General features: G+C 37.7%; 1 protein-coding gene across 7 annotated transcripts in view; it reads right to left on the reverse strand.

Moving 5' to 3' along the window:
• ALMS1 (ALMS1 centrosome and basal body associated protein) overlaps nucleotides 1-14,471 on the reverse strand; it is a 206,604-nt gene that overhangs the window by 65,183 nt on the left and 126,950 nt on the right. For all 7 annotated transcript variants that reach the window (XM_032873632.1, XM_032873630.1, XM_032873631.1 and 4 more), the window contains 2 exons: nucleotides 14,039-14,280; nucleotides 9,751-9,876 (listed from right to left, as the gene is read on the reverse strand). In XM_032873632.1, the coding sequence (XP_032729523.1) occupies nucleotides 9,751-9,876; nucleotides 14,039-14,280 (368 nt within the window). The remainder of the gene's footprint in view (nucleotides 1-9,750; nucleotides 9,877-14,038; nucleotides 14,281-14,471) is intronic.

Raw genomic sequence — 14,471 nt, forward strand, 5'->3', positions numbered from 1 at the left:
TTTTGTCTTGAGACTTATTTTGATTTGCATTTGATTTCTTATTTGGCCCAATGCTATAGGGCCAAATTGGGTGTTAATATTTATTAATATTGGCCCATTGCTATGGGGCATAGGGTGTTAATATTTACATATTCAATATTTCATATTTATATTGTAGATTTTCCAGCTTTGTTTTATTGTTGATCTTTAGTTTTATAACATCATGGCTGGAAAATACACTTGGTATATTTCAGTCATCTTAAATCTGTAATATTTGTTATATTTCTTTTCAAGTGATTTAACCAGGGAATTTTTCTTTTTTATTTAAAGAAAATGTGTATTCTATTTTTCTTGGGTGGAATATGTTATATAGATATTTTAGAACCATGTATTCTAAAGTATGCTTCAAGTAAAAAAATGTTCTTGTTGAAAAAAAAAAAAACTTTAACAGAGGTTACTCATTTAAAATAAAGCATATCAGAGGGGAGATGGGTTGGGGCTGGGTGAAGTAAGTGAAGGGGATTAAGATGATGAGCACTAAGTAATGATGTACAGAATTGTTGAATTACTATGTTTTACTCCTGAAACTAATATAACACTGTATGTTAACTACACTGGAGTTAAAATTTAAAACCCAATAAAAAAAAAGTATGAAGGCAGAGTATGCTTTGAGTTCCTATGTATTTGTGAAAATCTCTCTGTTGCCATATTGCTTGAAAACTATGCACTTGGATCTATAAATCCTTCAATTATACAATTTTCCCACTAAATACATATTTTGTTTCATTTATTTCTTACATTTACAATCTGGATCTGGATTTCTGTTTTTTTCCCCAGATGTGATAAGTTTTCAGCTATTTCTTTGAATAAATTTTCTGTTCCCTCTTTTTTTCCTCTGAGAGCCCTATAATATGAATGTCATGCTTATCAGCATCAGTAAGTTCCCCTAACCTACTATTATTACTGTTTTTTCTATCTTCTGTTCAGCTTGATTGCTTTCTATTACTCTATCTTCCATTGCTCACTAATCCATTCTTCTGTGTTCTCTAGTCTACTATTTATTCTCTCTAGTGTATTTTTAATTTGTTATTGAGTTCATCAATGATTCTTTTTTGTATTTTCTCCTTGTTGAGAGTCTCACTGAGATATGGCTCTCTTTTCTCAAGTTCAGTGACTATCTTTATTAACATTATATTTTCTATCAGACATATTGCTTATCTTCATTTTGTTTAGCTCTCTTGCTGTGATTTTTGTCCTCTTCTTTCATTTGGGACATATTCCAAATATGACATATTCCATATCTAGACATATTCCATATCATAGACATATTCCATATCTCCCTTTTTCTAATTGTTTCTCTGTGTTAGAAAAGTCAGCTGCCGAGGGCCTGGGTGGCTCAGTTCGTTGAGAGTTTGCTTTCAGCTCAGGTCGTGATCCCAGGGGCCTGGGATCGAGCCCTGCAATCAGGCTCCCTACTCGGTGGGGAGCCTGCTTCTCCCTCTTCCACTCCCCCTGCTTGTGTTCCCTCTCTCGCTGTGTCTCTGTCAAATAAATAAATAAAATCTTAAAAAAAAAAAAAAAGAAAGAAAGAAAAGTCAGCTATATCTTCTGGTCTTGATAGTGGCTTTGTGAAGAAGAGGTCCTGTAGTGCCATGCAGTGCAATGTCCCCTGTTCACCAGAACCTGGGGCTTCAGGGTTATCTCCTCCAAGTACTGCATGGGTCCTACTACTGTGACTTAGCCACGTTTGCCTTCAGTCCAGTCAGCTGCAATCGGTCTCTTCGCTTGTAGTGGGCAGGTTTAGACTCTATGCTGTTATGGGCCAGTCTGGGGCTGCCTTACGATTGAGTTGGGTATGACCAGATGTCTGCTAGAGCTGCAGTTGCACTGAACTGCAGGGCGCTCTCCTTGTGTTGCTCCCTGTGAAGCTTTTGTTGGTGGGCAGGGCATGTAGTCAGACCAGATGTCTGCTCCCAGCCCAAAGTTGAACTGGTATTTATCTTCATCTCTACGCAGGGAGTTAATCACCTTGGAGTGGTCCTGGTCACTACTGGGGCTACTTGCATAATAACATGCTTCTGGTGCCACTTTGGATGGACTCTTGCCAACGGTGGGTCAGATGGAACAAATTCTCAGGAGAATGTGGGGGCAGGACACATTGTTAGCAATGCTAGGTATGTGTTGGTATGCTTGTGGGAGAAGACCTGTCACATTTTGGAGAACTCCTGCTGAGAGCAGTTCGGATGGGGCAGATCCGTGGGAGCACAACATAGGAGTGGGGGATCCTATTAACAAAGCTAGGTGGAGAGCGTTCATGCTTCTTCAGCAAATATGCGTGTATCTAGGATTGTGGATGGGGAAGAAAAATGGCACTGGCTCTTTCGTTCTTGGAGAAATCTAAAGATCCTTGCTCCTACTGCATACCTGAGATTGGTAAATAGATCTTCTGATGTACTCTAGGCATTTTCCAAACTACTGCTTCTATACTGTATCTCAGAAGGGCTGTTGTGCTGTTCCTTTAAAAGCAGGGACTCAATTTCCTATTGCCCTCTGGCTATCCCAAAGCAGAGCCAGCTTATTTTTGAAGTTCCTGGTGTTAAGCCCCAGTGATTGTGAAAACTCTAGAAGTTAAGCCCCTATGGTCTTCAAAGCCAAATATTGTGGGGTCCCCTATCCCTGCAGTGCCTGGTGTGGAGTCTTCTTTTGTGTTAAATAGATATTTACTAATATAGCATTTTAACTCCTATGGTGAGTCTTTTACTATATATTTTTCAGTTATATTCTTAGTGGTTGCTCAGGAATTACCATTCAAATTTCAATAAATTAACAATCTATTTAGATTTATACTAATTTCAACAGTATACAAAAACTTTTCTCCCATATAGCTGTCTCCTCCCTTCTTTATGCTATTATTTTAAGTAATATTTCTATACATTTTTGTACAACAGAAATTATTACTGTTTTATGTATTTGTCTTTAAATTCATGTGAAAGAAAATGGGATTATAAGGAAAAACACATTTACACTTTTATATTTACCTGTGTAGTTATCTTTATCAGTTTTCTTTATTTTTTAATATGGATTCAAATTACTGGTAGTATCCACCCATTTCATCCTGAAGAATCTCCTTAGTATTTCCTATAGGTCAGTTTGCTACCAATAAACTCAGTGTATCTGAGAATGTCTTAATTTCTCCTTTATTTTTGAAGGGTAGTTCCGCTAGATACAGAGTTGCTGGCTGATAGTTTCTTTTTCTTTCAACTCTGAATACATCATTGCAGTGCCTTCTGGCCTCCAAGGTTTCTGATGAGAAATTAGCTATTAGACTTGAGGATCCCTTGTACTCTTGTTGGTTTCAATATTCTACTCAACTAGTTTAGTGGTCAGTTAATGCCTAAACAGAGATTTCCTTAAACACCTAGAGCCAGTAAATCAGGAAGATTTGCAAAGGGGTTTTATGTGCATATCAGCGCATGCCTTCAACTCTGAGCCAGAAGTTGTCAACTCTGCCTTAGCGTTCCTTTTCTTCTTACACAGACACTGAAGCGCACAGATATAAAGGGTGGGATCTTTTCAGTCTTTCCTGAGAATACACATAGGCCTATGCATGTAAACAGTCTTCTAGAGTCCCAGGAATATGTCCAAGCTTTTCTTCTTTTCTTAAAGATTTTATTTATTTGACAGAGAGAGAGAACAAGTGAGAGAGCACAAGCGGGGGAGCAGCAAAGGAAGAGAGAGAGAAGTAGGCTTCCCACAGGGAGCCCAATGCAGTGCTTGATCCCAGGACCCCGAGATCATGATCTGAGTCAAAGGCAGATGTTTAACCAATTGAGCCACCTAGGTGCCCCTGTCAAAACTTTTCAAGACACCTATGGACATCTCATCCTTGGTTTTTCATTTTTTGTTTGTTTTTTTAAAGATTTTATTTATTTATTTGACAGACAGAGATCACAAGTAAGCAGAGGCAAGCAGAGAGAGGGGGGGAGCAGGCTCCCTGCTGAGCAGAGAACCTGGCATGGGGCTCAATCCCAGGACCCTGGGATCATGACCTGAGCCGAAGGCAGAGGCTTAACCCACTGAGCCACCCAGGCACCCCTCAGCCTTGGTTTTTACCTTTAATCTTTGGGTCAGTGTATCATTTGCCTCAATTGTTGTCTGTCACCTCAGGCATAACATTAAAACACTTACCTGTAAATATTATTGACAAACACCACAAGCACACCTGCACTCACACACATAGGCTTTTAACACTGGACAGCTCTGAATGAGATTAAATAAAGACAAGTCTTTTGAATGTCATCTTCCAGGGAACCACCAGACAGATGGGAATTCTTTGGGAATGAAGTTTTGAAACAGGTGTATCTCTGAAAGCAGGCTGGTATTTTTCAAGTTATAACTGAGCTGAGCGTGAGGATGAAACTAGGGGAAGTTAAATGCCACAAAGCTTACTGTTCTTACCATTTCTCTTGAATAAATGTTCAATGGACTGCTATAAGCCTTTGGTTAATTTCCAGACTTTTGCAAAAAATTTCTGAAGTTTTGCCAATTTTTGTTGCTTTCACCAGGGGGAGAAATCTTAGGTCTTTACCATTTTCTCTGCTGTAATGCCCAAATTCCTTTAAATGATCCCAGCCAGTCCTCTTCTTCTGGCTTTTTGCTCCTATATAGTGATTATTAATATATAAATATTTGAATGTCTAGAATGAGTATTGGTATGAGATATAAAATGCCTTACCAAAAAAAAAAAGAGGGACATGTATCAGAACTTACTATCTAATATAGAGTCTTGTTCTACTTAAGAATGTTACTGGGCGGGGCGCCTGGGTGGCTCAGTGGTTAAAGCCTCTGCCTTCAGCTCAGGTCATGATCTCAGGGTCCTGGGATCGAGTCCCGCATCGGGATCTCTGCTCAGCAGGGAGCCTGCCTCCTTCTCCTGTCTCTGCCTGCCTCTCTGCCTACTTGTGATCTGTCTGTCAAATAAATTAAAAAAAATCAAAAAAAAATAATGTTACTGGGCACAATACATAAATTTCTAACATCAATCTCTTTCTTTGTGGGGGGGCTGTTACCTTTGCCTTCTTTAAATTTTAGGGATTTCATTAATTCAAAGGTTTATTCATTCTCACTTGAGGAAAATCTAATTGGCCCAAATATTTGCTATTAATGTATATGACTTGCCCTTGGCCCCAAACACTAATTGGATACTTCTCTATCTATAGATGCATGACATACTAATTTATAAAACAGCTATTAGAACAATTCCTAGGTTTTCATCTAGAGTAGCTCTACTGGATAAAGAAAGGATCTTACTATGGTCAACTCCTCCCCTCTCAGAATAGATGGAGAACATAAAAACTACAATCTGAAATATATATATCGTTACTGGATCTCCTTCTGTCTTAACTGATTTATTCAGTACTTTATTTACAGGGACAGTATTTCTCAGGATACAATGTACCATCCCTGAATTATTTTCTCTTTCTGCCACTGTCCAATTTTTCTCAAAATTAATGTCTCCAACTAAATGAGAGTTAAGGACATAAACATACAGTAGGACAATAGAGGCCTCAAAAAGTATTGAGACATCCAGTCAGATTTTTACTGGTTCAGACATTTTGTCTTCTGAACTGAGGGTTGAAAGTAAAAGAGTGATCAAAGTTTTCTTACTCAATTATTTTCTTTCTGGTAGCCACTAGATGATTGTGAGTGTTTCTGTTTTCCTTACTAAGTGTATTTTTATTTTTTAAGTTTTTATTTAAATTCCATTCATATGCAATGTAGTATTACTTTCAGGTGTACAATATAATGATTCAACACTTCCATACTTCACCCAGTGCTCATCCCAAGTGCACTCTTTAATTTCCATCACCTATTTAATCCATCGCCCTACCCACCTCCCCTCTGGTAACCATCAATTTGTTCTCTTTAGTTAAGAGTCTTTTTCTTGGTTTGCCCCCTTTTATCCCTTTGCTTGTTTGTTTTGTTTCTTAAATTCCACATATGAGTGAGACCATATGGTATTTGTCTTTCTCTAACTTATTTTGCTTAGCATAATACTCTCTAGCTCCATTCATGTTGTTGCAAATGGCAAGATTTTATTCTTTTTTTATGGCTAAGTAATGGTCCATTGTATGTATGTATGTATGTGTGTGTGTGTGTGTGTATCACCATTTTTTCTTTTTTTAAGATTTATTTATTTTGAGAGAGAGAGAGCATGAGCAGGAAAAGGGGCAGAGGGAGAAGCAGACTCCCTGTTGAGCAGGGAGCCCAATATGGGGCTTCATCCAGGACTGTGAGATCATGACATGAGCCAAAGGCAGACACTTAACCAACTGAGCCACCCAAGCACCCCTGTAGCATCTCTTCTTTATTCATTCAACAATCAATGGACACTTGGACTGTTTCCCTAATTTGGCTATTATAGATAATGCTGCTATAAATAGCAGGGTGCATATATCCATTTAAGTTAGTATTTCTGTATTCCTCAGGCAAATACCCACTAGTGTGATTGTTGGGTCATAGGATAGTTCTATTTTTCACTTTTTGATGAACCCCATACAGCCTTCCAGAGTGGCTGCACCAGTTGGCATTCCCATCAGAAGTGCACAAGGGTTCCTCTTTCTCTACATCCTCATGAATACCTGTTGTTTCTTGCTGTTGAGTTTAGCTATTCTGACAGGTGTGAGGTGATCTCTCATTGTAGTTTTGATTCGCATTTCCCTGATGATCAGTGATGTTAAGCATCTTTTGATGTGTCTGTTGGCCATCTGCAGATCCTCTTTGGAAAAATGTCTATTTGTGTCTTTGACCCATTTTTAATTGGATTACTCATTTTTGGGGGTTGAGTTTTATAAGTTCTTTACATACTTTGGATACTAATTCTTTATCAGATATGTCATCTACAAGTATCTTTTTCCATTCCACAGTTTGCCTTTTAGTTTTGGTGATTGTTTCCTTCCCTGGGCAGAAGCTTTGTATTTTGATATAGTCCCAATAGTTTATTTTTTATTTTGTTTCCCTTGCCTCACGAGACATATCTAGAAAGAAGATGGTATAGCTAATGTCAAAAAAATTACTTTACTGCCTATATTCCATTCTATGATTTTTATGGTTTCATGTTTCACATTTAGGTCTTTAATCTATTTTTAATTCATTTTTGTATATGGTTTAAGAAAGTGTTCCAATTTCATTCTTTCGCATGTTACTGTCCAGTTTTACCAATACCATTTACTGAAGAGACTGTCTTTCTCCCACTGGATATTCTTTCCTGTTTTGCCAAAGTTTAACTGACAATGTAATTGAGGCTTCATTTCTGGGTTTTCTATTCTGTTCCATTGATCTATGTGGTTATTTATGTGCCAGTACTATACTGTTTCGACTACTCTAGCTTTGTAATATAACTTGAAGTCTGGAATTGTGATGTCTCCAGCTTTTTCTTTTTCAAGGTTACTTTTTGGCTATCTGGAGTCTTTTGTGGTTCCACACAAATTTTAGAATTGCTTGTGTTAGCTCTGTGAAAATCCTACTGGCATTTTGTTAGGGACTGCATTAAATGTGCAATTTGCTTTGGGTAGTATAGACATTTTAACAGTATTTGTTCTTCCAATCCATGAGCATGGAACGTCTTTCCATTTCTTTGCATCATCTTCAATTTCAGAGTATAAGTCTTTCAACTCTTTGGTTAGGTTGATTCCTAGGTATCTTACTGTTTTTGGTGCAACTGTAAATGAGACTGATTCCTTATTTTCTCTTTCTTCTGCTTCATTACTGGTGTATAGAAATGCAACAGATTTCTGTATGTTGATTTTGTACTCTGTGACTCTACTGAATTTATCCAGTTCTAGCAGTTTTTTGGATTTCTGCATATAGTATCATGTCATCTGCATATACTGAAAGTTTGACTCCTTCCTTGCTGTTTTGGATGCTTTTTATTTCTTTTAGTTGTCTGATTGCTGTGGCTAGGACTTCCAGTACTACACTGAATTAAAGTGGAGAGAGTGGACATCCCTGTCATGTTCCTGCCCCAGAAGAAAAGCTCAGTTTTTCCCCACTTAGGATGATATTAGCTGTGGGTTTTTCACACATGGCCTTTAGTACAGTGAGGTATGCTCCCTCTAAACCTACTCTGTTGAGGGTTTTTATTGTGAATGGATGTTGTACTTTATCAAATGCTTTCTCTGCATCTATTGAAAATGATCATATGGTTATTATCTTTTCTTTTATTAATGTGATGTATCGCATTCATGTAAATATTGAGCCATCCTTGCAACCCAGGAATAAAACCCCATTAAGTGTGTTTTTAAAATCATAGCCTTGGGGCACCTGTGTGGCTCAGTCGTCAAGCCTCTGCCTTCGGCTCAGGTCATGATCCCAGGGTCCTGGGATGGAGCCCCGCATCGGGCTCCCTGCTAAGCAGGAAGCCTGTTTCTCCCTCTCCAGCTTCCCCTGCCTGTGTTCCCTCTCTGCCAAATAAATAAATAAAATCTTTAAAATCATGGCCTTGCATGCGATGAAATTTCTTCTAGTTCCTGGTTATAGGCTTAATAATTAATCTTATCATTTGGTAATATGAGCATTTTGATGGTTCTTTTTTTCAGTAGCTTCACGGTGGGGAATTAGAAGCAGTTGTACCAGGCACTTTAACTAAGTTACAACTAGGTACTTGCTTGGTCCTCTTAAAGTTAACAACAAAAAAAGTCTGCCTAAGACTAGGGAAAATTTCTCATTTGTGTGCTATTTCTACACATATCAAGATGTCTATTGTTATCTTGTCATTGTCATTGATATGTCTTGTCATATGTCATTGATAAATCATGAAAAAAAATTTTATCTAAACTGAAAGAAGTCATCTCCTGTGGACCACCCTAAACGTTATGGCATCAATCAAAACCCCACACCACACCAACTCGGTATTCTTATATTAAAATCCCCACAGGAACTATTTATTGAATTCCTGCATGGGGTGCTATTCATTTTCTAAATCTGCAGTTCCCCTGTGGTGATCTCACAGGGGTGCTATGGGGTATTTTAAGATTCCATGGAAACAACAGTGATAACTGGTACCCAGTATACAGTGCACAAGCAACTGGCCCAAAGGAGTTCAAAGTTTCAGTATTAGATAGTGCCATATTCCTTTCAATGCTGTTGTATCTCTGCAAAGCTGGATTTTTGACAGTTTCTGTAGTAAAAGCAGCAAATAACTATGGTTGTGCAAAATTTCATCTCAAGGTTTGAGAAGCTATACAGTGTTCTAACAGCTGCACATACTGCATTAGTAAGTAACTAGTTATTTAAGAACAAAGTAAAGTATTCTCTTTCAAAACCCAAAACTAAAAGGAAATACCTAATATTTTTGTTTGTTAGATCAAAACAGTAAGTATTTATGTCTTAATAACTTACAGCGGCTTAAAAAAACACTTCTTATGTTCATATGTGTTCTACATAATGAAAAGAAAAAAAAAAATCACCAAAATACTAAGGGCACTGTGAACAGAAAAAACTTGGAAACCTTCATCTGAAATGAAGTCCACTAACCTAAACAAACAATTATCCATACAATTTTCTTCATTAAATACTTATTAAATGATTATATATACATAGCTCATCTCACCAAATAACATTTCTTTGAACCAGAGACTGAGGCATGAAAGGCTCCATATTTCACGCTAAAGGATTAGGTCACTGAGCTTTCATAGGTCATTCTAGAATTAACCAGCCAATCCACAAGTCAAATTTCAAAAAATAAAATTCTGAATAATTTATGCATAATACCTGAGTGTGAGCTCTCAATGGTGGTATCTGATGTGGAATCCAGAGATGGAGGAATTTGTTTCAATTGTGGAACATAGTACATCCTCGTACTACCAGGAGGCTTATATGGCAACAGTGAAGGCTGGGCTAAAGACAGAAAGATCAGAAAAATTAATAAGAAAAGATTTATTAATTCACTGAATAATACTGAGTGCCTTTCATGTGCCAAGCAGTGTACAAGATTCTTGGGAAAGATCAGGGTGCCTAGCTGGCTCAGTCGGAAGAGCATGTAACTCTTGGATCTCAGGGTTGTGAGTCTGAGCTCCACATGGAGTGTAGAGGTTATTTAAATAAATAAACTTTAAAAAGAAAAGAGTCTTAGGATATATCAGTGAACTAAAACAGAAAAATATCTCTGCCTTCAAGAAGAGCTAGCATTCTAGAGGAAGGAGGTATATGTTTTAACAAAGTAATAATTTGATTATCATAGAGGAGAGTTTATACATATATGTGTATATATATATACACATATATATATGGCTTTGTCTCTGTGAAGTCAAGGGAAACAAAAAAGTGTATAGAGGACGGGAAATTTTAAACAGAAAAAATAGGCTATTGCCTCCACTTCTATTTGGCCATTACTGTAGTCATTGTAGGAATATTGATTTATTAATTTTCTTTCTCTACCAGTGTATATAATGTTTGATAATGATGGTTAAATTCACCAGTTAGGTGAAAGGCTACAAAAAAAATGAGTAATAACAAGTGGGCAGAATTACAATGGACCGAGAGCAAGAATGGCTGTCATGCAGAGCTGGAAAATTCTGAGACAGAGAAGTAGCTTTTCAAAATTCCTGACAACTTTGTTTGGATGCAATAGTTTTAAGGTTACTTTGGCCTGGTTGCCTATGGGGAAAGAAGTGACTACACAGAAAATAATGGTTATTCTTAAGAAAGATAAAAAAGGATTAGAGAAGGATAAAGAAGAAAATTCAACTATAAAATTTATTTCTTCAAAAACTTGGAAAATAGAACCAAATATATACATCTATTATTCTGAATTTGGTCATTTACGTATTGAGCACAGTTATGTGTTTAACATACTATTCTTTATAAGTTAAAATGTTTTCATACAAAAAAAATCCCACGAGGGACACCTGGGTGGCTCAGTCAATTAAGCCGCTGCCTTCAGCTCAATCATGATCCCAGGATCCTGGAATCGAGTCCCGCATTGGGCTCCTTCCTCGGCAGGGAGCCTGCTTCTCTCTCTGCCTCTACCTGCCACTCTGCCTGCTTGTGTGCTCTCTCTCTGACAAATAAATAAAATCGAGCTTCCCTATGACCCTGCCATTGCAGTACTGGGTATTTACCCCAAAGATACAGATGTAGTGAAAAAAAAGGGCCACTGTACCCCAATGTTTATAGCAGCAATGGCCACAGTCGCCAAACTGTGGAAAGAACCAAGATGCCCTTCGATGGATGAATGGATAAAGAAGATGTGGTCCATATACACTATGGAGTATTATGCCTCCATCAGAAAGGATGAATACCCAACTTTTGTAGCAACATGGACGGGACTGGAAGAGATTATGCTGAGTGAAATAAGTCAAGCAGAGAGAGTCAATTATCATATGGTTTCACTTATTTGTGGAGCATAACAAATAGCATGGAGGACAAGGGGAGATGGAGAGGAAAAGGGAGTTGAGGGAAATTGGAAGGGGAGGTGAACCATGAGAGACTATGGACTCTGAAAAACAATCTGAGGGTTTTGAAGGGGCGAGTGGTGGGAGGTTGGGGGATCCAGGTGGTGGGTATTGGAGAGGGCACAGATTGCATGAAGCACTGGGTGTGGTGCAAAAATAATGAATACTGTTACACTGAAAAAATAAAAAATTTAAAAAAACCCACAAAATTTTACTTTTAAATACACAGTATTAAAAACACTATTTTATCAGTAAGCCAAATGACATTCATCCTTTAAAGGAATCCTTTCTCCTAGATCCTGTATGCCAAGGTGAAAACATAAATTATGGCCTCTATATAAATTGACGCATTTGATGTGAGTAGGGGTTTAAAACACACTTCCACAGTTGGACTTCCCCTCTTATGCTTCTGGCATCACCATGAGAACAATATAACCCAGGGCAGACATTTTTCCACTAGCTGGGGTTTTAGAACAAGGCTTGGCGTACAGACCTAAGCCATTTCTGTAGCCTGAAGCCAAACTCTGACTCACAAAACCCATGAGTGGAAAAAGCAAATGTTGTTACAAAGCACAGATTTGGGAGGTTGTTTCACAGTATCATTGTGGCACTAGGTAACTGATATACAAGGATGTTCCTTATGATATTTATTAAACTGTAGATTTGGGGGTATGTTTTTTTTCACCATAAAAATGTGTAAGAATTATAACCATCTTAACATACAAGTGTACTTGTTTAAATTAAATTCATTCAAAGTTATATGGTGAACCAAGAAATTTTCTTTATATATTTAGGCATACCCCATCTTTATCTACAGACCTTTTTGCATAAGGAGGAAAACTTAAATATTTTGAGAAGACTTGTGCAAACTATTAAATTCTTAAATTACTGTAATTTAACTCTCATTTGAAGGAAGAATGGGAACTTAATTATTAATTTTCCTGCTATCGGTCTGAAAAAGAAAATAACATGCTCTATTTTGAATGTTATATAGTATAAATACCACTGAACTACCACTCTCACAGCACATGAACACTCTAAATGTAGACCTTAGGGTTGAGATCACCAGCTATTCATCAAAATCTACTTCTTTATCCTCAAAATCACAGCTAAATGGTTTAGCCATTTCCTAGATAGAAGAAAGTGATCTGAGCCACTTCCAGGCCTAGGACATAGGGTTCTCCATGCTTTTTTGGGTCTCTTCTAGTTGACTGTGATGGTGAATCCAAGGAAATTGTGGATTCTGTGTTTTAAAGACAGCAGGGCCACAGTCAACCTGGGTTCCTCGTCATTGATTTATAAGCAACAGACTGGTATTGTGCTGGTACTATGACATTTTTTCATCTATTTATTACAGTATGTAACATTTAATATAATACAAAATGGCAATACTTCATCTGCTGGCCTGAAACCAGACATCCATAGTTTTTAAATTTTTATGAACTAATTAATTAAGTATCATGAGATAAAAATCAAAGATGAGCAGCTGGAGTCCCACATAAGTTATCTCCACTAGTAATTAAGGCAAAAACATGCCACATTCCTTTCACAGCCTTGTAAATAAAAGATGGATAAAATCATGTAGAATCCTAATGTTTAAAACTAAAATTAGGTTTTCTTTCCAGGAGTCCACAAACTGAGGGTTTTATTTTTTTAATTTAATTTTATTTTTTCAGTGTTCCAAGATTGATCGTTTACGCACCACACCAAGTGCTCCCTGGAATATGTGCCTTCTTTAATACCCACCACCAGGCTCACCCAAGCCCTCAAAATCCTCAGTTTGTTTCTCAGAGTCCACAGTGTCTCATGCTTCATCTCCCCTCCAATTTACCCAAATTCACTCTTCCTTTCCTTCTCCTAATGTCCTCCTGAGGGTTTTAAAGAGGAGGGTGGTGGTGGGATGGGTTAGCCTGGTGGTGGGTGTTAAGGAGGGCATGTATTGCATGGAGCACCGGGTGTTATACACACACAATGAATCATGGAACACTACATCAAAAACTAATGATGAGCCAAGATGTCCTTCAACAGACAAATAGATAAAGAAGATACGGTCCATATACACAATGGAATATTATGCCTCCATCAAAAAGGATGAGTACCTAACTTTTGTATCAACATGGATGGGACTGGAAGAGATTATGCTGAGTGAAATAAGCAGAGAGAGTCAAGTATCATATGGGCTCACTTGTTGAGCATAAGGAGTAACATAGAGGACACTGGGAGAAGAAGGGAGTTGGGGGAACTCAAAGGGGGAGACGAACCATGAGAGACTGTGGACTCTGAGAAACAAACTGAGGGTTTTGGAAGGCAGGAGGGCGGGGGGTTGGGTGAGCCTGGTGATGGGTATTAAGGAGGGCACGTACTGCATGGAGCACTGGGTATTGATGCATAAACAATGAATCTTGGAACAGTGAAATAATAAAGTTTAAACAAAGACTAATGATGTACTGTATGGTGACTAATATAACATAATAAAAATAAATTAAAAATATAAATAAATAAATAAAATTGGATTTTTTGACTACAAAGACCCTCTCATAAAATTTCTGAGATCATTTCATATAGAAGTTGGTAATATGACCTAAAATGTAATCACATTCTCTTACCATCTGTGCCATGAGGATGAGTAATCCGTTGGCCTGAAGATGATGAAGCAAATTTGACAGGAACTTTGCCCACCTTTGGGATACTGGGCTCTGGAATTTCAAGTCCATGATCATCACCATTAATAAAAATCTCAGATGAGAACATGGTTTTTCCTGGACTTTCTGTTGTTATCTGAGTGACGGCATCAGATGACAATTTTCCAGGAAAGGCAGAAAATGGGGTCTTAATCTCCTCTGATGGTCTGAACAAAAAGGAGAAAAGACACAGAAGGTAATATCCGTGGCTTACCAAATACTGTACTCTCTTTCCAAAGGCAGATTCAAGGAACATTATGTGGAGATACATCAACCTCAAATGGCTAAGTTATTTCAGCAGTACCCTTTGCTATCTTAAATACTTATAATGAAATCATGCATGAGTTTACTTTATTCA

The sequence above is a fragment of the Lontra canadensis genome, unplaced genomic scaffold, assembly GCF_010015895.1.
Source record: "Lontra canadensis isolate GAN:19392208 unplaced genomic scaffold, GSC_riverotter_1.0 scaffold50, whole genome shotgun sequence".
NCBI lineage: Eukaryota > Metazoa > Chordata > Mammalia > Carnivora > Mustelidae > Lontra > Lontra canadensis.